Source organism: Berghia stephanieae, chromosome 5 (assembly GCF_034508935.2).
Source record: "Berghia stephanieae isolate SIO BIC M18660-M18661 chromosome 5, UCSD_Bste_1.3, whole genome shotgun sequence".
In the NCBI taxonomy this organism is placed as follows: domain Eukaryota; kingdom Metazoa; phylum Mollusca; class Gastropoda; order Nudibranchia; family Aeolidiidae; genus Berghia; species Berghia stephanieae.
The window spans coordinates 85,045,866-85,071,340 of NC_088364.1; the positions used below are offsets into that span (position 1 = coordinate 85,045,866).

General features: G+C 35.5%; 1 protein-coding gene across 1 annotated transcript in view; it reads left to right on the plus strand.

Moving 5' to 3' along the window:
- Positions 1-25,475, plus strand: part of LOC144973768 (polycystin-1-like) — a 70,639-nt gene that overhangs the window by 29,736 nt on the left and 15,428 nt on the right. The window contains exons 21-45 of the mRNA XM_078916660.1: positions 1-3,113; positions 3,566-3,753; positions 4,397-4,499; positions 7,224-7,358; positions 8,053-8,208; positions 8,480-8,737; positions 10,039-10,277; positions 10,930-11,254; positions 11,687-11,878; positions 12,478-12,717; positions 13,262-13,384; positions 13,960-14,151; positions 14,688-14,837; positions 15,971-16,146; positions 16,674-16,929; positions 17,533-17,728; positions 18,289-18,434; positions 19,224-19,386; positions 19,889-20,223; positions 20,993-21,154; positions 21,523-21,600; positions 22,891-23,004; positions 23,540-23,649; positions 24,364-24,522; positions 25,170-25,351. The exon at positions 1-3,113 is cut by the window's left edge and continues 1,815 nt beyond it. Coding sequence (XP_078772786.1) covers positions 1-3,113; positions 3,566-3,753; positions 4,397-4,499; positions 7,224-7,358; positions 8,053-8,208; positions 8,480-8,737; positions 10,039-10,277; positions 10,930-11,254; positions 11,687-11,878; positions 12,478-12,717; positions 13,262-13,384; positions 13,960-14,151; positions 14,688-14,837; positions 15,971-16,146; positions 16,674-16,929; positions 17,533-17,728; positions 18,289-18,434; positions 19,224-19,386; positions 19,889-20,223; positions 20,993-21,154; positions 21,523-21,600; positions 22,891-23,004; positions 23,540-23,649; positions 24,364-24,522; positions 25,170-25,351 — 7,491 coding nt within the window. The remainder of the gene's footprint in view (positions 3,114-3,565; positions 3,754-4,396; positions 4,500-7,223; positions 7,359-8,052; positions 8,209-8,479; positions 8,738-10,038; positions 10,278-10,929; positions 11,255-11,686; positions 11,879-12,477; positions 12,718-13,261; positions 13,385-13,959; positions 14,152-14,687; positions 14,838-15,970; positions 16,147-16,673; positions 16,930-17,532; positions 17,729-18,288; positions 18,435-19,223; positions 19,387-19,888; positions 20,224-20,992; positions 21,155-21,522; positions 21,601-22,890; positions 23,005-23,539; positions 23,650-24,363; positions 24,523-25,169; positions 25,352-25,475) is intronic.

Below are 25,475 nucleotides of genomic sequence, written 5' to 3' on the forward strand. Positions count from 1 at the left end.
TTGAAATCAACAATGTTGTGACAAGTACGACTGACGTTGACATTCGAGAGTCAATATCCGGCTTATCATTGACCTATGATGGCCCCAAGCACGTCAGCAATGAACTTACTTTTGTAGCCGCTGCTACACGAGGTACAAGTGTAGAATACTCGTTAAAATTTGGAGATGGGAATGAAATGCCATTCCAGACTAGTGAAACCTTCAAACATACATATGCTAATGCTTCTGTTTACCAAGCAACACTTACAGCAGACAATGGGATTAGCAGTAAAAGAAGTCGTCTTACTCTCTACGCTTATGACCAAAATTTACTCGAGATAATCAGAATCCATGGTAAAAACTGTCTTGCATCAAACACTTCTGCTGAAATGTTGGCAGAGATTGCAGCTGAAGATCCTCTTAGTCTTGTCTACTCCTGGGATTTCGGAAACGGGACCAGTCGTACTGGGACAGGGGATAAAAGTGTGACTATAGGATACACGAATATTGGAGATTACTGGGTCAAATTCAGTGTGACTAACCCTGTCAATGGTAAGCGTGTTAATGAGACCAAGCACATTTGTGTGGAAGAAAAGATTTCAGGATTAAGTGTGGATTTCCCTTCACTTGTTGCTTTGGATCACCAAAAGGGTTATGCTGAGATAAAATTTGTTGCAACAGTGCAAAGCGGTTCTAATATCTCCTTTACATGGGATTCTGGCGCTGTGCCTCATAATAAAGATTATGATACAATGAGTATGAATGTTACCTCCATAGGAGAGAAAACAGTGACAATTAGAGTCTCAAACGATGTGGGAAGAATAAGGCGTACACTCCATTTTACTGTTATGGAAGTTATATCAGATATAAACATGACGTGTCTTACATGCTTATCTAACATCTACACACCAACAGGAAATAACACATCAATCGTAGCAACACAGCAATTTGGCTCTGATGAACAGTATATTTGGAGTTTTATCGACCCATTGTCTTTCAGTGTTAATATGACAGGGTCATCTGTTGTGTATGTATTCAAGTCAGAAGGAAGGTATTCTGTGGTTCTTACTGTTCAAAATGATGTCAGCAATGAAACGATATCTCAAGAAATCATAGCACAACATAGCGTCAAAAATGTCTCCATAATCCAAAACTCGTCAATAGCAGAAGTCAACCAGAATGTAACATTATATGTTGAATATACTGGAAGCAATGTTTCCTTCAGCTGGAACTGCTCATCCCCATCAAATGCAGTAAGCAGAAAGACCTCAAATGAGATCATTGTGTCATTTAGTAGTTCAGGTTACCACGAGTGTCAAGCAACTCTGTCAAATATGGTTTCATCTGAGACTGAGACCATCACAGTTCCTATTTTAGATCATATTTCCAGCCTCTCCATACAACATTCTCTGATAAATGATAGTTTTGGACATTTGTTTGCCGTCAAAGGAGACTCGAACAGTTTTCACCTCCAATGCAACACGGCATTTCTGGTGGACTTTAAATGGGATGTCTTGTTGATAAATCTCATTCTCGGCTCAGGACATGGCGAATCATTTAACCACACATTCTCATCCCCAGGACAGTACACTGTACGGCTCAGAGCTCAGAATAGTATATCAACAGTGGAAGAAGTTATCACCGTTTCAGTACATGACAAAATTACCCAACCTTCTTTAAAAAGCAATTCTACATCATCAAATATTGCAGTTGGAGATACCTTGAAATTTGAATTGATGGTTGGGACAGGAACAAATATGGTTTACAAGTGGTATGTTGATAGCTCAATACAGACTGATTTTGATAGTGATATTTTGGTAACATTTACAACACCTGGTGTTCACGTGGTTGAAGGTATCGTCAGTAATAAAGTCAGTTCGGAAACTGTGTCAGCTAATATAAATGTTTATGAGGCTGTATCAGGGGTGTTGATAGTCATTCCATCCGCTCCCACTAACCCAGCTTATGTCAAAGTTGACGAAGATGTTGAGTTTTTGTCATCAACAACACAGGGTTCTAACTTGACATATTCCTGGACATTTACATCCGTGTATTATTCTCACCAAGTGCCGTATTATGGACAAAATGTTTTACACCAGTTTCACAAAACTGGGCTTTATGAATTGAAATTAGAAGTCAGGAACAATGTGAGCTCAGGAGAAGACTTTGCACTAGTTGAGGTGCAAGGTGGGTTAACAACTCTGAAACTACTTGTTTCAGATACTGCTATAAGCACTGGATCTAGTGTTACTCTAGACGCTAACGTTAACCCAGATGCCACAAATCTCACTTACACTTGGATTATTGAGGGCAGTGATCATCACCGTAAAACTTTTTCTCCACATTTTGGATCGTCAGGGGAAAAGAATATAACATTGATGGTTGAAAATCAAGTGTCATCAATAACTAAAGAGACAAGCATTGTTGTATTTGATCCAATCTTAGACCTAATCATAAATGGCTGTAACTCTGTGGTGTTGGCAGAAATGGAACTCGAGTTCGTAGCTTTGACCAGCTCAGGAAGTGACGTGGTATTCTGCTGGGATATCTTAGTAAATAATAAAAGCATTTCCGAAGAAGGCCCAGCATTTAAGGTCACATTTCCTGTAGAGGATACATATGAACTGCATGTGACGGCTAAGAATAATGTTAGCCAGTTGTCGACTGCGTGTAAAATAAAAGCACAGCTGCCAGTTGAAAACATCTCCATATCTGTTGTCAATGCGCATCATGAATACATTTTCAAGGACAAAGAGGCCCAGGTTGAAGTCAGCGGGTTCAATCTAGAGTTTGCCACGTTTAATTGGGCTTTGATACCAGCAAGTCCAACCATTCAGCAGATCACACTACCTGCCACTCGTCGCATTAATATAACTTTTGATGCTTTGGGAGACTACACATTGAATGTCACAGTAGAAAATGACTTGAACCGGGAAACAGCGTCATTGGATTTCAATGTCAAACAGTTTCTATGCGATCTTCCTGACATTACCAGAGTGGGAAGTCAGCTCCACACAGTTCAAAGGTCACAGGTCTTGGAGCTAGAGGTAGCCATTGATCCCAAAGGATGCACGGATTACCTTGCTATCCATTCGTGGACGGTCTACAGCAATCAGGACTGCAGTGGAAAGAAGGTAAAATAAAATGTATTGAAATATGCACCTCCCCTCCCTTGTTAAAGATTTTTAAAAGTTTGCAGGATAATACCATCATGAAAACTATTCAAAGTCTATTTTTAAAGAAGATTTTACTTATGTTTAGTTGTTTTCTTCCAAAATTGCATAATATTATTTTTCTCTAAGTTTTCCATAATAATGAATGAGGGCTTTATATTTTTGCCTTTTGGGTTTATTTTTTTTTTTTTTTTATTGAAAGTGAAATATTATGATAAGATTATTTTGTTTAGTGATTTACAGATACATTTAACTAAAATTGTAATTTTTCTTCAACAAGATCGAATAAGAGATAAGAGATATTAGTGCTTTTTGTCTGTTGTATTTGACTTTTACTTTGTATCTTGACTTTTCTTGCAATGAAGAGAGAAAGTCGTTTAAGTACTTGTATTATCTCACCTTTTGTCTTCAAGGTCGACATTGGCGACACAACAGTGAGCAGTCCAGCCCTCATCATCAAGCCCAATGTGTTGAGCACAGGAACGTACTGTGTACATTTTAGCACAGGCTATTGGTACACGCCAGTGTTAGAGAGTCTTTATTACACAGTGACTGTCAAGGCATCACCTCTTAGGGCTGTTATAAAAGGAGGAACTGTCAGGTAGGTGGATAGAGAGAGAGAGCATTGGATGGTGATTGAGGAATATATTGGAAATAAGAGTTCGACGGCTTTCTTTGTCACTGTTTTAAGATGAAATATAAATGACTCGTTTTCTTATTTGTTCCAAAGTCCATTTTTATAATTTTTTATTTATTTTATGGAATGATAATAAGGATGATAACAATAATAGTGATGACAGTAATCAAAAGGATAATGTGAATAATAAGGATAATGGCAATAATGTTGAAAATGATGATAACAATGATAATAATAATAATAATAATGATAATAATAATAATAATAATAATAATAATAATAATAATAATAATAATAATAATAATAATAATAATAATAATATATAATAAATAATAATAATAATAATAATATAATAATAATAATCATCATCATATTAATCTTCATCATAATAATAATAATAATAATAATAATAATAATGATAATAATAATAATAATAATAATAATAATAATAATAATAATAATAATAACAATAATAGTAAGAATTCATATAAATGAAAATGGGTTGGGTTTTTTTTCATGCACTGTATCAATGTACAGGTCAAATGTTTTTGACATCTATGACAAACAAAGGTGAAATGTCACTTCCATATTATTTTGATTGTTTCAGGACTGTGGTTGCTGGAGAATCTTTGTGTTTGGACGGCCAGTTGTCTTATGACCCGGATAATACCTCAACATCCATTCTAACCTACCAGTGGATTTGTACTGAGGTTGGATTATTTCTTTCTTTTTTCTTTTTTTTTTTTTTGGTTAAATTTTGCGGCAATGTAGTCTTGTGGTATGACACTCGCTTCCAGATCTGAAAGTCCTGGGTTCGAGCCTCGCTCAGCGCATGGTTGAGTCCTTGGAAAAGGCTCTTTACTCACATTGTCTCACTGTGTAAAATGAGTACCTGGCCATAACAGCATTGTCTCTGTCCGAAAAAGATTGTCATATCACCTATCAGGTTTCATGTCTCGTTCTACATGTTAAATGTTGCTGTTGACCAGGGACCCCTTGTAAATTGCTTTAAGCACGTTTTGTGGATATTGCGAGATATAAAAGTTCTTTTTTTTTGTTTGTTTAAGAGCTGATTATAAGAATGCCGTTACTTTATTAATAAGGGTAAAATGAACCTTGCATGTTTAAAGATATATTAGCCAAATTAAAATTCAATAAGATTACAATGTATTTGAACTCTGATTTTGGGATTTAGTGAATAGGAAAGGATATATCGCAATGTATAAAGTCTTTGAATAATAAGAAACGAAGTTTGAATTAGCCAGAAATAGAGAAAGCTGAAATTTCCATAATTGCTTTGTAATAATATTTATAAGACGTATGTGTGATTTGTACAATCCAAGAAGTTTAAGAGACTTGCTTTGATAGAATTTGTACTCATGCCATGCAATATGAGAACTATCTCCCAATAAAGAATATGGAATCACACGTTATTAACTGAGCTATTTATCCAATTGATATAAATTTGACCTCAACACTGTCAGTTTTTTTGTAATGCTTTTTATTTCTTTCACATTTTATCAGTTATGGGAATTTGTGTCTGTTTCATGTTTTTTTGTTTGTTATGATATGTGCATCTTCTTCTTCTTCTTCTTCTTCGTCTTGTGGAAACCTCCAATATTGTCGAGGATCACTCCACAGTTTGTAGTGTTTTACATTTTAAACTTGCTAAAACTCTGCACATAATACTAAAACCACATAGATTAAAAAGTCATGTTGTGAACTCCAGCAATCGCGTGAAGGCATGTTGGCAACCGTTTTCAGCCACTTCAGCTGGGAGGCTATTCCATAGTCGGGCAGTGGAAGGGAAAAATGAATACATGTGGCGTCTGTTTTTGATGTTGGGATGGTTACTCTTGCTGTGTGTCCCCTCGTATTTCTTGTGCCGATATCTTTGATGTCGATTGGAAATTTAAGGCACAAATTTTTGTAGTAGATCTTGTGGAACAATTTAAGTTTATCTATCTTTCTTCTCTTTTCCAGAGGTTCAAGGCCAATCCGTTGTGATATTTCAGACGCACTTGAGAAAGGATCGAATGTGTTTGTGATGCGTCTTGCTGTTTTTCTTTGGATGTTTTCTAAGGTGTCGATGTTTTTTTTGTATATGGGTCCCAAATTGAGCTGCCATACTCCAAAATTGGTCTAACAATAGTTTTAAAAGCAAGGGTTTGAGTTGTGATTGGGCATCTTTTTAAATTGCGGGTGATGTAAGCGCTTGTTTGATTTGCCTTTGAAGCCAGGTGACATATGTGGTCATTCCATTTGAGGTTTTTAGCAAACTCAATGCCAAGGTATTTTGCTGTCTTTACATGTTCCAGGTTTTGACCATGAAGTTGGTATTCAAATGTTATAGGTGCTTTTTTATTTGTGATGGTTAGAACATTGCACTTTGATACGTTAAATTCCATTTGATTTATTGTTTCCCATTCTTGTAATTTAGCTAGATCGTCATTTAGGGTTTTGCAGTCGTCTGTTGTTTTTATCTGATTATATAATGCTGTGTCGTCAGCAAAGAGGCGCACTTTTGACCTTATACCTCGTGGAAGATCGTTTATGTACACTAAAAATAGGACGGGCCCAAGGACTGAGCCCTGAGGTACGCCCGATGTCACCATCCCGATAGTGGAAGTCTTGCCGTCGACAAGAACTTGTTGGGTGCGATTGTCCAGAAAAGTTGCAATCCATTGTAAGGTTTTGTTCCTGATACCAACGTCATACAATTTCTGGATTAACCGATGGTGAGGGACCTTGTCGAAGGCCTTGGCAAAGTCCAGTAGTACTAGATCAATCTGACCACCTTTATCAATAGCAGCTGACAGATCATGTGTTAATGATAGAAGTTGAGTTTGACATGAGTGGTGCTTCCTAAATCCGTGCTGTATGTATGACGGGGTTTGTTTTCTTTCTTCTTTTCTTATTCTTTCTTCTTTTCCCATTTGTTTTCTATTACATTGAATTGTCGTATCCAAATTTACTGTTCCACTTTTCTCATCAAACAGGTTTAATGTCAGCTCTTTGGTTTTCATCAGCGTGTATGTTTGTGTATGGCTGTGTCTGTATTTGTAAATGTGTTGATGTTCATACCATGAACCAAACTGAGCAATGTTTACCTCACATGAATTGCCTTTAGTTTGGACAATAAAGATTATTATTATTATTATTATTATATTTATTATTATTATATTATTATTATTATTATTATTATTATTATTATTATTATATTATTATTATTATTATTATCATTGTAATGGTATATTATTATTATTATTATTATTATATTATATTATTACTATTATTATTATTATTATTATTATTATTATTATTATTATTATTATTATTATTATTATTATTATTATTATTATTATTTGAAACATTAAATTTCAAATATGTTCTTAAAATTGAATTAAAAATTTTTATTTTTTTTTCCAAAACAGATAACTGCTGCTGGAGGATGTTTTCAATCCACTTTCTCCAAGACATTCTGCTATAGCGGCTTTCAGGAGAAACGGTATAACATCAGTCTGGTCATCAGTGCCCCCGGTCGTCAATCTGACGTCACCATGCAAATGGTATGACGTGGTCTTCATTTCATTCTTGATGTTTTTAGTGTATCTGCTTCTGATTGAACATTATTATGTCTTTTCATCAATAATTGACATATAATAAACAAAAATGACTTATTATAGATGTTTGAATGATTGACATATAGAAATATAAATGATATATATAGTATAAATCACCAAAACTGGTTTATAAACGAAATTCAATAGGGTTATAAGCTTAATCAGCTTGATTAGCAAGGACCATGCATATAATTTAGCTATGAGCATGCTCTGTTTAATTCCGTAAAACTCTGCATATAAACGGATATAATTTTTTATTTAAATCAAAATCGGCTTATAAGCACAATTAGATTATATGCTTGATCTGTTTGAACCATGCTTATAAATGGAGTTCACTATACTTCGGATAACCAGAATTATGGCCAGAATCCTAAATCAGTTCCTGATATTGGAGTCACACTACTCTTTTTAGAAATTTAAACTTATAGCCTTTCCTTTATATTTTTATTCAGGCTTCAACTAGCCTCTCATATTTTTTATTTGTTTTGGTAGTCCTTCATAGCCATTAGGCTCATGGAGCCGGTGTTTATCCCAGTTTCTATAGTGTGAAACAGACAATAGCAATTGCTTGCTATCATTTCTGGATAGGACGCTAGTCTATCGCATGCCTCTCATATGATCTCAATTTTTTATTTTTCAGATCGATGTGTTGAATGTGACAGACTTTGTCCCCACAGCCAGCATCTTGTGTCAGTCCTGCTCCACCCTGGCCAACTACCGCATTAGCTCAAGTCAACACATTGCGCTGTCTGCTTCTTGTGAAAACTGCCAGTGTGAACCAGTGTATTCGTGGCTTGTGAGTCATCATCATCATCATCATCATCATCATCATCATCATCTCATCATCATCATCATCATCATCATCATCATCATCATCATCATCATCATCATCATCATCTTCTTCATCATCATCGTCATCATCATCATTATCATCTTCGTTTTGTAGTAACCCCAATTATTAGACGATTGATCCACAGTGTTATTTTGTTTCTCATAGTGCATAGTTGAGTACTTGGAAAAGGCTCGTTACTAATTTACTCATTATAACCTTTATTTTCATTTTCCAGGTTTATGCAGGTTCCAGTATCCAGCCCTTATCTGTCAAGTGCAATGACACAACCACAGGAATGGATGGAGAGAATTTAGTTATGAAGAAATGGGGTGCAGTCAAGGATGGAATGGATTACACATTCATGGTCTATGTCAGGTGTCCGTCTATCTCGTCCAACGCTGGCACAGCCTCTCTCACTCTCTCCACCAACATTCCTCCATCTGGAGGGGTGTGCACTTTTAGCCCCACGCAGATTACACCGCTAGAAGATCAGGTATGTGGGCTGGAATCAATTTACAGCCTTTATATATCTCCAAAGATGAGCTTGGCTGGAAAAAAGAAAAAGACCTTTTCTAATTTTGTTCTATCAAAAAAAAAAAATAATGATTTGGAATAGATTTACCGTTGTTGTAGTAATAATTAATATTGTGGAATGTTAACTTTTTTTATGATGATTACCAATGTTGATTTATTAGTGTTACTGTTTTGTTTTTGTCTTTTAGGGTTTTTTGGGGGGTTTTTTGTTTTTTTTTTTTTTGTTTTTGTTTTTTGCCAATGCAAAATTATAACAGTCAATTATTGAATAACATGCATTTTAAAATGAAATATATGATGATTTATTCAAAGCTGATGAGATATATTTGTCACATGTGTCTAAGGCAAGGCATTGACATCCACACCCAGAGGTTTCGGGTTGAGCCCCACTGTCAGCATCTGGATTTCCCTTTGCAAAAAATCTTAGATTCTAATGTTCAGTTTTCAGCACTGCGCAATGGATACCTTTAAGGGAAATGTTCAAATCTTAATGGTTTATCTTCTTTTTAACTTAAATGCCTTCTTTATGAACATCAAAATTGGTTTGTAATTTGTAAGCTTTCCTCTTGATCAATAAATATATAAAGGCACGTATCCATTTGTCATTTCAACATTTACTCACAGCGTTTGTCACACTTTAATATATTTCCTAAATGAACAATACAGACATAGAAAAAATATAGAAATAAAGAGCAAATGGACCATTCTGAATTTTTTTATCAGTACAGAAATTTGCATGAAAGTTTAGTTGTGTGTGTGGTGGAATGCATGGTCATGATTGGCCTCTTTAAAAATTGCTTAAAACGGTTTTCATATTGATTTTTAACCAATTGTGCTGCTATGTGGTCTTGTGGTATGACACTCGCTTTTGGATCGGTGGGTCCTGGGTTTGAGCCTTTGGAAAAGGCTCTTTACTCACATTCTCTTACCTTACTCAGGTGTAAAATGGGTACCTGGCCCTTAACAGCATGTCCCTGTCCGAAAAATTTATAATACTACCTAACAAGCGTCATGTGTCGTCCTAAGTGTTAAGTGTTGTTGTTGGCCAGAGAGCCCTTATAAAGTGCTTTGAGCACGTTTAGTGGATATTGTGCTGTATAAAAGCTCAATTGTGCTATATGCGTAATGTCCTATTTTCAGTGCCTTTTATTTTGTCTTGGTGTCCTTGATGCAACATTCCAAAACGTAAAAGAAGGATAGAGATGTTTAAATAGCACAATTTCGATTCAATGGACAATCATGTCTTCATTTTTTTTTTAGGTTTATGTGAGTTGTGTGAACTGGTTTGACAGCGATGATCCAGATACCCTCATCAACTACCAAATCTTAGTGGATGCTCCATCCAGTAGCCTTGCCAATGCTGAGACACAGACATATGTGTTGTACTATGGGACTGACGCCACGCAGTCAGTGTATCTAGGAACATATACAGGAGATTCTGTCAAATTGCGTGTTCTTGTGTCTGATGAATTTGGTGCTTCTGTGCTAGGAGGGGAGAGGTAAGAGGGTTTTCCCCCTAAATTACATTCTTTCTTAAGAAATTGTGCTTTCCAAATGAATTTGCTTTGTTGATCCTCGACTATGTAGGGCTTTTGACCTTTTTCAGCAGCCATTATATATAGATTTATACCGTTTTCTCAATTTCTGAAAAATAAAGAAGTTTTCAACAATGAATTAAATTTTTTCCTCTTATTTATTTTTCTTTTTTCCTTTCCTCTTTGACATCACTAGGCTCATCCACTGCCTCCAACGCCCCTCTCTTTTTTTCTCCTTCCCTTTCTTCTCTTCTTCTTCTTTTTCTTTTCTTTTTTTTTTAACTTGTCCTCCTCCTCCTCCACCACCACCACCCTCGTCCTCCTTCTCCACCTCCTATTCCTCTACCTCCTTCTCCTCCACCACCACCACCTCATCCTCCTTCTTCTATTCTTCCTCCTCCTCCACCAGCACCACCTCGTTCTCCTTCTCCTCCTCCACCACTACCACCACCACCACTTCATCGTCATCCTCCTCCTCCTCCTCCACCAGCACCACCTTTTTATCATCCTCCTTCTCCACCACCTCATCGTCCTCCTCCTCCACCTTCTCCTATTTCTCTTTCTCCTCTTTTTTTGTTCATTTCATTGTCTGACAATTTCTTTGTTTCATTTTCAGCACCATCAATTTCCTGCCACAAGCAACATCTACAGGCAAGGCGTCAACAACCAATTATCTCATGAACCAGACAGACAATGTGCTATCCGCTTTGATCAAACAGGCGTCTCCCATCCCCCTCATGCAGTATGCTATTGCCATGGGCCAGATGCTGAATTCAGAAGCCCAGCTAGATCATATTACACATGAGGCTGGATCTGGCTCAGATGAGGAACAATCTCGAGCTGCGATTAGAGATGCGATCACCATTTCATTGACTGCATCTTTCCCTATTTCCACCATCAGCGATGTTAGACAAATGGCGTATGCCATGAGGGTATTGACCGTAAGTTCTCATTTTATTTTGAATTTATTCCACATCTTATTCTGTAAACGATCAACTTATACGAGATGTTCTTTCCAAGAATAGCATTTCCAGTTATATATGCTTGTTTGTTTTTTATCATTTGTTGTTGCCTAACTACAAAGCAATACATGTGTAAAATAGGTAACAATGCTCTTTATGTAGCAATGGAGAAATAATAGATTATCATGATGATATAAGCATGTCTGTATTTAGATTATGACATACAACTTTTGTAACCAAACATAAAAAGGCGACAAATAAACAATATTGCATCTCTTATCTCGTCAAAAATATTATGATTGGGGTAAAATATACTTTGCAATTTGATTTTAATGATTTTGGCTCTTTCTTTGTGAGAATGAATCCACCTTTGATGTATTTTTAAGATACAAGTTTTATTTACATCATCAGGGAGAAAAGACGGAATACTTGACAGAAGGAAGTCAGATACTCATCGTACAAACCCTGGAAAAAATGGCGACTATCCTACAAAGACAGAACAACATCGGGATGGATAGGAATGATATTCCCACTGAAGATCTTCTCGTTGTTATTGATAATATCTTGTCAGCGACTAATGCCAGGATTTATTCCACACAACAGGTAAATCGGACACTATAATTTCTTTAAAATTTAAAGTATGCAATGTATGAAAAGATTTTTAAAAACACCACAATGTTTTACAATGCTTGGGGGGGGGGGGGGGGGGGGGGTAGCAAAACTATAGTGCGGTTTAAGCCTAGCACAGATTTGACTTCATTGATTCACAAAGAATGTTATATGGCTTTATTGTCCAAGGGCTGCTAACTCTCTTTTCTTGACAAGGCAATTTGGATTCGATTTACACTGTACTGTCTTTATCCCTTGTTTTACTCCCTGGTTTTATCTTTACCATTTAACAATACTTCAAATATTATAAATACATTAAGGCTATACCTTAATATTATCCACAATGTCTTGATTGTCAGTAAAAAAAAAGGAAACTTTATGAAATTTTTTGATTCATGCATGAATGTTTTAATATTTTCAGATACAAACGTCTCACTTATTTCTATGTGTTTGTCTTTACCGTTTCTTTTCTCAGATTCGATTTGTATCTAATATCACACAATGAAATGTTAAGATTTAAATTTAAATTTCTATATATTAATGACGAAGAATAAAGATTTAAAACTTTGGCCTCTAAATCAAACGCTCAACAGGTTTGGCAGTCAGGCAGGAATATCTCCTTGGACACCTTCTCCACAGACTTCCGGTCACTTCGTCCTGAGATTACAGACGTTGTGGAGGAGCTGGACTTCCTGGATGTGAGCCTAGATGATAAACATCGTCAGTCTGTGGCCTCCACGGCTGTGCCTCTGTTGGAGTCAGTGCTGGTCTCGGTGTTGAAGGCAATGATGGTGGAGGAGGATGATATTGAGGTGGATCTTGATAGTCTCAAGGTAAAGTTTTCGGGTACAATTTTTCAAGAGGAATTGGTTAAGAGTTGTAACTGTTATAATTTTGTATAAGTCTCAGCACCAGTCTTTGTAAATGATTAGGGATTTGAAGGAATTTAGTGTCAACCATAATGATATTTTAAAAATCAAAATTAGATAAGGATGTGAGATGATGGATTTTAATTTCTTATTTCAAGTGGACACAATTGAGAAATTCAAGACTTTATAATTGAATGACAATTAGTCGAATTAATTATCATCTGGTCTATAAATAGTTTTATGTTCGGTGGATGATTCCTTTCTTTTTCTTTTTCATTGTGTATTGAATTGTTCTTTCTAAAACCCTTATTTTCTCAATTATTTGAATTCATTTCCACTATTTTACGATCAAGAAATATCTCTACTTTTTTTTTCCAATGTTTGTTAATACTTTTGTGTTTAGTAGTTTTTTTTTTTCATTTTATTTTGTTTGTTTGTATGTTTCTTCCATTTATTTTTTCAAAATGTACTGTTAAACCATTGACCAATGACAAACGTTTTTATTCAGGTGAATGCAGGAAGAAGTTATGCCGAGAATATTGACCTGGAATCAGTGTCATCAGATTCCCAAATCAGCCTGGTGCCCAGCATTTTGGCAGACGTGACACAGGCTAGAGATGAAGTCTTTCAGGTGAGTGTTATTTATTCAAATTCTTGCTCTATAGATAGTATGCGCTTGGCTAAGAAGCTCACAACATTGCCATCAGGAAATATAACGGACAAACACACAAAACTATGTGTAACCTTTAACGTTTATAGTCTGGTTAATACAGTTTAGTGAGAATTATCATAAATGCGGATGGCAAAAAGCGATAACAAAGACCTGAGTGACGTCAACTTCATACTATCTATAGACTTATTAAACAAAAATGAATATATATATAATATATATATATATATATATATATATATATATATATATATATATATATATATATTTATATGTATATATAACAGTTTTTTTAAAAAAGAGTGAATGTAATACTTTTTATTGCCAAAAATAAGGTTCTGTCCAAGACTATTATATAAATTTTTGTTCAATACTATTATTGCCAACAACTTCAGTCAGTTTTGTTATATTTCATTTAATGAATGTATAACATTAAACCAAGCAAAGTAATTCATTCATGAGCTCATAATAACTTTGATATTTATACTTATTTTGTTTGTTTTTGTTTATAAAATATCCTTGACATCTTTTTTAAGGTGATGGTAAGCCATAAGAACAATCCCTACACATACGGCCATTCCACGAGTGCACAGCTTACAATGCCTGTGCAAACTCTCACCTTCTACAACACCAACGGCACAAGCATGAAGATCCAGCATTTGCAAGAGGACTCGAGGCCAACCATGTACATGATGGATGGCAAACACAACATTACTAAGCCCATAGTGGTGAGCAGAATAAAAATATTGAAAAAATTATTCGAGTTATGAAAAACAAATAAAAAAATGTAGTCCTTCAGAACCAATTGAGACCCATGGAGCTGGAGTTTATCCTGGATTCTATAGCCTGAAATATACAAAAGCAATTACTAGTTATACTCTGGATAGGATTCTAGTCTATTGTAAAGTACTTTCTTCCAGATCAACAGACCCAGATACCCAATCACTGCTGGGTGGATAGGGGAGTCAGAATAAAACCTCATCTGCACCCGGGATCGATCCTGGTTCCTTCGCATGTGGAATGAATACACCCGACCCCTAATTCGAGTCAATTCTTGCTTGAATGAAAGCCACACAACAATGTGACCTCTGAAGAATATAGAGCACTGGGGCCTCTGAATGTAACTATTGACTCGCATAGCTTTTTGTCAGGTCAAAAAGATTTACTTTAAAACAATATATATATTTTTTTTAATAGCATAATGGAAGAATGATTTTTAATTTAAACAAATAAAAAAAAAAGACACTCCTGATCTCGTCTCCAGGCTGGTCTGTTGAATGAGAGTGATGCCTACGACCCTGTGATCAATGACGGCAGCCAGAAAAGTACCATCATCGAAACGAGGGCCATTAAGATTTGGCAAGTACCAGACGCAGCCACACATGTCTCAGATGGAGGAGCTTTACACCTTCAGGTAAAATACCTACAGGCTATTTTTGTTTCGTAAAACCAAAACTAGAGATGCCTAAATGAGCCAATAAAATGGATAGAAAGATAAAGTAAGTAAAAGTGAATCATATATAAGGGAACAACACAGAAGGGCCTGAGTTTTTGTGTTGTTCTCTTATATATGAGTCACTTTTACTCACTTTATCTTTCTCTCTGTATTATTGTTTGTTTTTATGTATATATTTTTTAATGATCATCATTGAAGAAATATGATAATTTTAGTTGCTTTTTAAAAAAGGTAATTAAATTGTTATAAAGTTATGCGGCTATGTGGTCTAGTGGTATGACACTTGCCTTCAGATTGGAAAGTCTTGGGTTCGAGTCCTGCTCTTAGTGGCCCGTAGTCGAGTCCTTGGAAAGGCTTTTTATTCACATTCTCTCACTGCACTCAAGTGTAAAATAAGTACCTGACCGTTAACAGCGCTGTTTCTATCGGATAATATTGCCTGATAAGCTTCATGTCTCGTCCTTCATGTCAAGTGGTGCTTTTCCACTTGTAAAGCGCTTTGAGCATGTAAAGTAGATTTGTGCTATATAAAAGCTCATGGTTAATAAAAAGACAAGCTGTTGGTTTCTAGTAAGGCCAATGCAAAAGTTTCGAATATATGAATCAGATCGGAAAAAGGAACAAATGTTACAAAAGGATATTTTTGAATGACGAGTCATAATGTTTTGAAGACTGAAGCTACAACATTTGAATTGGTTTCAAATGATATGTGGTAGAACAGGGGCGGGGGGGGGGGGGGGGGGGGGGGAGGGGGGATGGATGAGGACAGCTCAGAGACATCTTTTATATGACTTGTGTCAAGATAGTCAAATTAAATGATGTGAAATAATCACACTTTATAGTCACCTGGAACAACAACAAAAGATGTCTAACTTCTACATCATGGCACAAGACCGAAGGGCTAGAGCTCAGGTGGTTGCTCGTTCGGATAAGTAAGTAAGTATGTGAAATAATCTACATTGTAAAACATTAGCATGATATGTTCGCATGCCTTGCTCATTTCAGGTCATAGGATTGGATTATTGTTGATTTTATTTTGGTCCTATTTAAGTAAAGAACTATTAATCAGTCATTTATAACCCTTCCACCAGGTACGAATTGTGTTCCTACCAAACGCCACCCACAATACCAACATTGGAAGCAGTGTAAGTGTTTGGCTTGGAGTTGGGTTTAGCCCTAGTGAGAGTAGACATGACCAAGCCCTCTCAATCACCCCTCAGGACATGCAAGATGGAGCGGACCATAGGAAATACACATTTGCAGTGCGGTATGAAATATTCGGATATGTTATCATATTATACCTTCAAATTCATCAGCTTTTGATAGAGAACAAGGTTAAATAATTGCGATGAATTTAGATTTACAAATCATTAGAACTTAATCTCAGAATATGCCCCATTGAAGTATCAATTAAAAACAAGTTGTTATATATAGAGAGATTTCTTTTTAATTAAGATGCCACCTTAGATCCAAAACACTGATTAAAAACACTGATAATAATCCTACCATTGTAATCATATTTTCCTTCATTTCTTTTTTTTTTTTTTTTTTTTGTTTTACTTGATTAATATTGATATTTAGTTTTACTCCCATTTCTTTTGTTTCAATTGATGAAAGACATTGATATTGTAGTCAGGATACATCGTTTTCATATTTACATTTTTTAAAGGTAACAATAAATATTTTTATTTCCACTCTTTTACAGTAACAGCTTCCAATCAATTTACTTTTTGGTATAAGTACATTTACTTTGTGTTCATGTCTAAATTTTATGTCTTTTTTTTATGTCTTCAGAGGCCTGGCATCGACTGACAGAATATTTATTCAAGCTAAAAACCAAGATAACTACCACGATGTCAACTTGTCGATCGCCGGCTACTACTCCGCTTGCCATTACTTTGACGAGTCCAGCCAATCGTGGGCGACAGAAGGATGCCAGTCACTGGACGAGTCCATCTGGGCTGTCACTGTGTGCCAGTGCAACCATCTCACCTCGTTTGGAGGCAGCAGTCTTGTTTCCATTGCAGACATTCATTTTGCTGACTTAGAGGTAAATTGTCAATAAAATCCAGTTTAATTTAAGCCCAAATTGCATTTCTGTTTCTGATTTCTTGATGAAAACTGCTAGACTTGTTGTTATAAGCATATAGGTAAAGGGAGAAATGATGAATTGAAATAAATTCCAGTCTCGCTGTTCAGTGCAAACAATGGTTGGGATCATTTGGTGAGAAAAGAAACAGTCAGATCTATGCATGAGGGATTTTTTTTGTCCTTATGTGGAAAAATATATTTATATTATATTGTTAATTAACAGGGATTATAAGTATTTGAGGGTATCCCGAAATCTATGATCCTTTTTATGTTAATGGATGTGACTTTCGAGTTACTTCAAACTTAATATTTTAGTTGATTGTTCGTTAGATCTTTTCCTGTACCCTGATTTAACTAGTCCCCTTTGTCTTATTTGGCCTCTCGTAAACAGTGAAAAAAAACTTTAGATTTAAATCTTTCGACTGTCTCTTGACTGTCCTTTTGACTCTTGTTGTTGTGACTTGAAAGTATATTTAAGACCCCATGAAGTTTCAAAAACAAACAATGGCACTCTGTCTAGATTCTGTTTTGATTGTTTTTTTCTTTTCCTATTGGAATCTAGGAACTGGACCTGAGTACCAATCCTGTCGTATTCATTGCTTGTGCTTGCATATTCGTCATCTACCTGTTCGTGGTTGTGATATGTCGGTATCTGGATAAACTGGACCTGCAGAGAATATCTCGTATTCCACTCTGTGGCAGAGATGGAGCCTTCAAGTATGAGATTGCCATCGTCACTGGGAGAAAATTTAAATCTGGTAAGACTGCATTGAATCTGTCTTCTTTTGAAAATTATTGTATTATTAGTTTACAGACTTAGGACCTGTTTGTGAAATAAAAGGTTTTTGAAGTCCTGGAATTCTAATATTCGAGTAGGTTTTTCTTTTATTTATTTGAATTATGTCTGCAACGAGCCTCGAAAGTGGTGCTTCATATAATATGATGATGATGATGTTGTTGTTGTTGTTTTTTTGGGTTTCGTTTTTTTTATGACTACTATGTTACTAGTGTGCTTCTTGTGTGAGTGTGTCTATGTCTATATTGTATTGTTATAAATATGTAACCAAATGACAAATTGCCACTTTTTTGAGGACAATAAAGATTTATTATTATCATGGGTAATTGAAATTGGTAAATGTTTTTCTCCCTGACTTACCATCTTTTAAGTTGTAGACGACGTCATTCAAAATCAGCACGTTCCTTGTATCTGGCAACGTATTATGATGGATTTTAGAAATAGTTGATGTTTTTCTACTGAGTTGACAATGTTGATCGACTATTAACTTCAGTTGTTTGGTTTTTAAAAATTCTCACGCAGGTACAACCTCTCACGTTGGTATTAAGTTGTACGGAGATTCCAACAAAGGAGACGCGCGTCACCTCACCAAGCCAGGAGCTTTCCAAAGGAATTGCCGTGACACTTTTATGATAGCACATGACGTGGATCTTGGGAATGTCACAAAGGTTAGGAAATTAAATTATCACAAGCTCAGTAGGATAACTGTAAGCTTTTCAGCATAGCGTATCCATGATATTTATCAATTTAATGCTGTACTGATATCTACTTAGTGTGGCTGGGTCAATAGGTTTATATGAAAAAAACACGTTTGATCAATAATTTCATGTCATTTGGACCAAAAAATTTTAACATTATTATTTTTAATGAATGCTTTAGCATAATGTAAAATTTTCTGTTAGTAATCATTAAGATTCTAAATCTTGAAGTCATAAATCTCATTGTTACTGCTTATTTATCTCTAAACATTAATTTTGAAGATCTTAAATGATTTTTAAACTGTGAAGGATTTTGTTAAAAGGCCAAGTAGGCTAACTGGTATTATATAAAGGTTTCCCGAAAGTTACATAGACACCATTTTCATTACATAAAGATCATTCATCTTTTAGAATTAAAAGGGTTAACATGAATTTCTGACACTGTGTGCTGACTGAAATTTGGCTACGACATTATTTAAAAAGTGAAAGTGAGTTTTGAAAAAAATGATGGGATAGCAAACTTGTCTATAAACCTGTCTGTCCAAGTAGCTTCAGTCTCAGTCAGAGGTAAATGCGTGTTGAAGGGATAAATTAGGCTCTGATTTTTTTCCTATCTAAATTCTCATATAAATTTATAGAAAAAACAAAATTGAAGTTAAAAATCACTTGCTTCAGTTGTTACTAACTGTGAGTCGTGTGAATCAACATCTGATATTAGAAATTAATTCTCTCTCTCCCCCCCCCCCCCCCCCCCCCCAGGTGTTGATATGGCATGACAACACGGGCCTGCATCCATCCTGGTATCTTTCCTACATCGAGGTCAAGGACGTTCAGAGTGGTCTGACCTACACTTTCCTGGTCAATTCTTGGTTGTCTCTGGAATTGAAAGATGGAGTAATACAGAAGACGGTGAAAGTCGCTGGTGGGTATTTAGTATCCTGATTTATTTAAGAGCTGTGTTTCTTTAATTTTTACTTGTTACAAATGCTTATTTATTACTTTTTTTCCTCTATGAGCACAGATATTATATAAAACTGAAAATACATTTTAAACAGAATTAGTGTTGAATTATAAATTATCTAGTGCATAGTTTATTTAAGATTACTTTCGTGTTCAAAGAGGCATTTTTTAAATGCTTTCTCTGGCTTTTTTTTAGATTCGACATATACAAAACAATATATTTTGAGATTCTTATATCTTTTGTCACATAGTTACTCGAAAGAAAACTAAACCTATGTTTTTTACATTTACATAAAGCTCTTATTTGTATAACAAACATTACTTTTCTGATAAGGAAACACATAGCTCTAATGAAACAGACAGCTCTAATTTTTATTATAACAAACATTACTTTTCAGATGAAGGAACACATAGCTCTAATGAAACAGACAGCTCTAATTTTTATAACAAAAATTACTTTTCAGATGATGAAGAATTGAAAAAATCCAAGCTGACATTCCAATCCATCTTTTCCCGTAAACTTGGAGATCTTCATACATGGATGTCAGTATCGGACAGACCCGATCACAGCAGGTTTCTGCGTGTACAGCGTGCCACGTGCTGTCTGACCAGCGTCTATCTGTACATGTGTGTCAACGCCATCTGGTACGGTGTCCTCAAAGATCAAAGGGATGCTGATCAACCGGTGTCGTGGAGCTCTTTTGGTTGGGAGGAAGTTGTAATTGCTTTGGTGTCTACTATGATTGTACTGCCTGTTCTTGTCGCCATATCAATGCTTTTCAAGAAGACAAGGTGCAAGGTAAGTACTAGAACATAAGCTTGTGCCTTAATATTTACAGTCTTAGTAGTATTTTTCTGTTACAAATGCTACTGGGTGAGGATCTACCACAAATTATGCATAAGGAAAGGGTAGTTTTAGTAAGAAATTTCAAGGGGTTGCATTTTGATGAAAGATGTGTAGTCACTTTATTTTTCAAGAAGGCAAGGAACAAATTTAGCTCATGTTGTCTCCATTTTTTCCATGATTGTGTCAGAAAAGTCAGGATCTGCTATATCTGTGAAAGGTATATGAGATCAAGGTAGTCAGGAAACCTAAAACTATCTTTTATGGATGATTCATCTTTTCCAAAGGCATTAAAGAGTGCAGATTTAAGCTATTTTGTAACAATAACAGCAGATGTATGTTAATACACAGAAGGTGATGTGTTTGTTATTGCGATTACTGAGCAGCAACACTCCAGTACTCAGGCAGGGCCCCAAAAAGGTTCCCTGACAGCGGTAGTATAACAGTGCAATTAAGACGGAAATTAGACATCTTTTTGTTGACTCAAGACTATTGGGTAATTTTTCCAAATTGAAAATAATTATCTAATTTCTTTTAGAATAATAATATTAATAACATAATTCAGCTATTATTTCCTTAACTTTGATATTAATTATTAGGTCCTTGCTCAAACCAGCTGCAACATATGACATATTTCCCAGTCAGTCAGATTTGGGAAAAGAAATGATTAATTATTTTGGTATAACAAATACAAACATACAGTTTCATTCTAATAATTTTCCAGGAGTCAATGTTCCAGGAAGTTCTTCGTCCCAGCACCGCCCAGACAATTGAGATTGAGGCCATGTGTGACATGTCACGTGGTGGAACATCCTACAGGACCATGACCCCAATAGATGACTGGATTCCCGCCATAGACAGGGAGAGCACCACTGACTCTATGGCAGTAAGTCATGCAATCTCGGGGACAAGAATCTGTGGACAATTTTGTTTGCTTTAGATGTTCATTTATATGACTCGCCTTTCGTCTCCTAGTCATACTATTGGGACGTCTCGGCTGTCTCTTCTATACTCAGTGTGAGATCACTCCACTTTGCTTTATGTTCCAATAGAGAGAAAAAATACACCAAGAATCTTTAAAAATGTACGACGATTTACTGAGCTGAGGCTCTGCCATGTGGATTGGAAATATTTATAGCCTCAGCAAGAATTTTAAAAATTATTATTCTTGGCCATATTATAAGATTTTTGTTTCAAAATGTTTTCAAATTGGAATTGCACCAAGTAAATTTTCTTCTTTGTTCAATCTGTAAGGCTCCCTCTGGTCTAAAGAGGACAGTGCCACTGCATGGATTACAGAGAAAGGATCATCTACGTCCACCTGGCAAGAGGGTAAGCTGACTTGTTGTGTGTGCGTGTGTGAGAGAGAGAGAGAGAGAGAGAGAGAGAGAGAGAGAGAGAGAGAGAGAGAGAGAGAGAGAGAGAGAGAGAGAGAGTGAGTGAGAGTGTTTAATTATCTCAATCAGTTCATTATTAAAATAGATTTGTTTCTTTTCTTTGAATAACTTCCAACTTTTACAATGATATTTCATATGTAATCTCCATGTCTCAATCAATTTGAATCAAATTTCATAACATCGACTTAACTCTTTTCTTACCGACAGTTTTCCAGATTTTCTTCAAAACGTCATACCCGTCCAACACAAAAATAGATTTTAAAACTCTAATTCAATAGAAATAAGGACATGTCATTCATGATTTTGTTTTGCAACATACGACAACACAGTATTAAATTCTCATAAGTTAACAAAAATATTTATCCAAATTTTGCAATGGACAAAAGAAATCTGAATGAGAATAATAATAGTTGTTTAGTAACACATGTGATGATTTCCCTATAGTTGGTAAGGAGAAGGTTAATTTTGAATTTTAATCATCTAGTTCCACACGTCATCATGAGACACTTGAGTGTTGGGTCATATTTGGCACTATTTTATCGTGAGAAGAATCGAGAGAAAAAATAAATGGATGGAGTTGAGAAGGGGGGGGGGGGGTCAGTGGGTATTATGAAATTGTGTGGGGGGGGGGGGGGAAGGTTCAGCCACTCTGTGATGTCACCCGATATAAGTTTCAGGCATGTCTGAAAATGTTGACTGGGTGGGGTTCTTGACCTCCCATAGTGGGCAGGGAGGCACTTACTGTGTCTTCTATACCCCTATGTCTGTTGTCCAACTTGCTTCCTGTCTTTTTCTTGGAATGAGATTACTTGGTTTTATCCTTTCCCTGGACAGAGGGAAACAGTCAAATGTATAGCTAAAGTTTTGGGAGATGATATTTTCTCGTTGTAAATCATCTCTCTGTTATCCATTATCATATTTGTTGTTTTGAATGTAAATGTACACATTTGAGTGTGTTCCTTTTAGTTGGATCCTGTGCTTGTGTCTGGATGAGACTTTTATGCGATCTCAAACTAAGTCCACTGATGGTGTTGTCTTGGAATCTACATCTGTTCCCTAATTGTTTCCATTTTCTTTCTTTCTACTGGAACTGAAATGACCTAACTGTATTGATTATTGACAAATAAGCGGCACGCTGTGCATAATGTGACTAAAATGTCATGTGACAAACTTTGTTTGTAATCCGGTATCGTGTAAAAAATAGTTAATTTATCTGTTCTATCAGGAATTATGGAACAAAGACAACATCATGCAAAGCTGGCCTCATAAAATGCCTACTTGGATAAAGGAAGTCAAGGCTGATTTTAAGGACCAAAGATCAGGGGCTTCTCATAGCAAGGTATTGTATAAAGAGCTAAAATTAGATTTTGCATCAATGTGTGAGTTATAAAGATAATTTACTCTTTTATATGCGATTATCAAATATATTTGCAAACATGTTTTATATGGTTTTGTTGTTTTTTTGTTGTTTTTTTTTTGGGGGGGGGGGGGTTGTTTTGTTTTGTCTGTTTTTTTGTTTTGGAGAGGAGGAGGAGGGGAGGTGGTGTTTGTCTATGTTTATGATAGTGTTTTAAATTTAAAATATTATTATTGTTATCTCAATACAGTTGTACATGATTACGTTATCCAAACAAAAACAAATAAAAAGAAAATCACCTTAGAAATCACGATAACCAAGTATCTTTTTAAAGAAAAAGACAACATTCCTAGCGACACTGAAATACGTTTCAGTATTGGGTATTTACGGTTCCCATACAAATTAATAATCATTACAAAATCAAATGCAATGCCTTCAACAGCCTCACCATTGTTAGATAACGAAAATTGTAGTTCGAATTTTCAACTTTGTGATGATGTGATCATTTAACTATCAGTGGCAGGATGACGACGTTGAAGACTTGGATGAGAAACTTGACGAAATCTCTGCCCAGATTTCTAGAGATGAAGAGAAGCAGAAGAAAAGGAAGGTTCTACAAGACAACAGGTAAAATGTTACTCCTTGCTGATTGTCATGTGTTTTTATTCGAAAAAAATGTTATTTTAGTAAATAGATAAAAGCATCTTTATTTTGCTTTTAAGCTAATGGTAGCAATTGGAGTCCTTCAGAGCCATTAGGTTATTAAGAACCGGAGTTTATTTCGGTTTCTATAACGTGAAATGGACAATAGCAATTGCTTGTTATCCTTTTTATAGGATGCTAGTCTATTGCAAAGTACTTTCCACCAAATCTAACAGACTCGGCTACCCATTCACTGTTTGGTAGACAGGGGGGGGGGGGGTCTGAAAAAATCTTGACTGTGCCAGGATTGAGCTTAGTCTCTTTGCGTGTGAAGCGAGTGCTCTACCAAACTGAGCTATTGGGTCCCCCATGTTAGCAATAGACATGGTAGAAATGTTGGTCCAATAAATATGTGCTGTCTCAATTGGTCTGTATTGATTTTGGGAGCACAGGGACTTTATCAAATCAAGAATACATTACTTTTGCTTTCCAGAGTGTGTTTGATCTCTGAACACAGATTTTCAATGTTTTGGTTTAAGTAGATTTAAAGATGTGTTTGTTTACTTTTCAGTTACTATTATTAGAATACTCCATTAATACTTTTGTTGAAAAAAGTACTAGGCAAGGTTACATAAAGAATATAATCGTGCCATTGTCGATGTATTTGATTCTATCTCTATTTTATTTTTTATTTTGCAGTCGAAAGAATTCATCTGCAGACATTGAGCTGTTTGATTCAGACGACGAATGGGTGAATGAGGACTTGGAGCACGTCCAGAAAGACTCTGTGAAACCAACCAGTAAGACTTCAAAGTTCAACCCAAGGAGTGAGCCTCAGTTGTTTCCAAATCTTGACAGGTAAACCGATATCTTTGGATAAAAATACTTTTATTTAAATTTTCTAGTTCTTCGCATTACAGCTGTAAATGGAAAAAATAATTTTAAAAAATTTTGCCTGAATTTTTTTACCCTACATTACAGTGAATTAAGATGACTCGCCAAAACTTCTTGAACCTCAAATTCAAAAAGAAAAGAAAAGAACACATTCTTAGACACTGTCTTAGACACAGTTATATGAATTTCAATTTGAAAAAAACAACACATTTCTTGAAATTCTTATGCCGTTAATTCTCTTGTTTTTGAAGAATATAATTTCATAATCTTAATCGTTTTATAAAAAGAAAAGAATCGAGGTCTGTCAAATTTTTATATGATACTTGTACTAACAAGATTGCAATGGACATTTTTGTAAATCTTTTGAATTACATTTTTCACAGTTAATATACTCTTTACAATAATCACAACCAAGAATAAAAGAGACAGAACAATGTAAATATAATAAATGCGTAATAGCAAGGAATTCCTACTTCATAAACTATGAATTCTATCTAGGGCCTACAAGCCTCTGAATTACTATTTCTAAAATGTACATTTAATTTACGAGAAAAAAAGTCTCCCTTTCCCTTAATACTGACATCTGAATGATTTAAACCTCATCTCACCAGAAAACATTCACGGATCAGTACAACATCCTCCATGAATACCAGTTTGAATGAGAACAACGGACCAACCACAAATGGAACGATAAACTCGAGGAATACTACTCACCATGGGATTCTTTCTAGGGACGACTCCAGACCAAGCATCATGTCCATATCCAAACCCAGAAGTGCCTTACACTCAAGAGGTCAGGATCATTTTTTTTTTGAGCAGCATAACTTACAAGGCATTGACTTTCAAAAATTCAAAATTACACCCTTCCGCCATGACATCATTAGACATTGTCACCTAGGTATTCTATGAAGGAATAT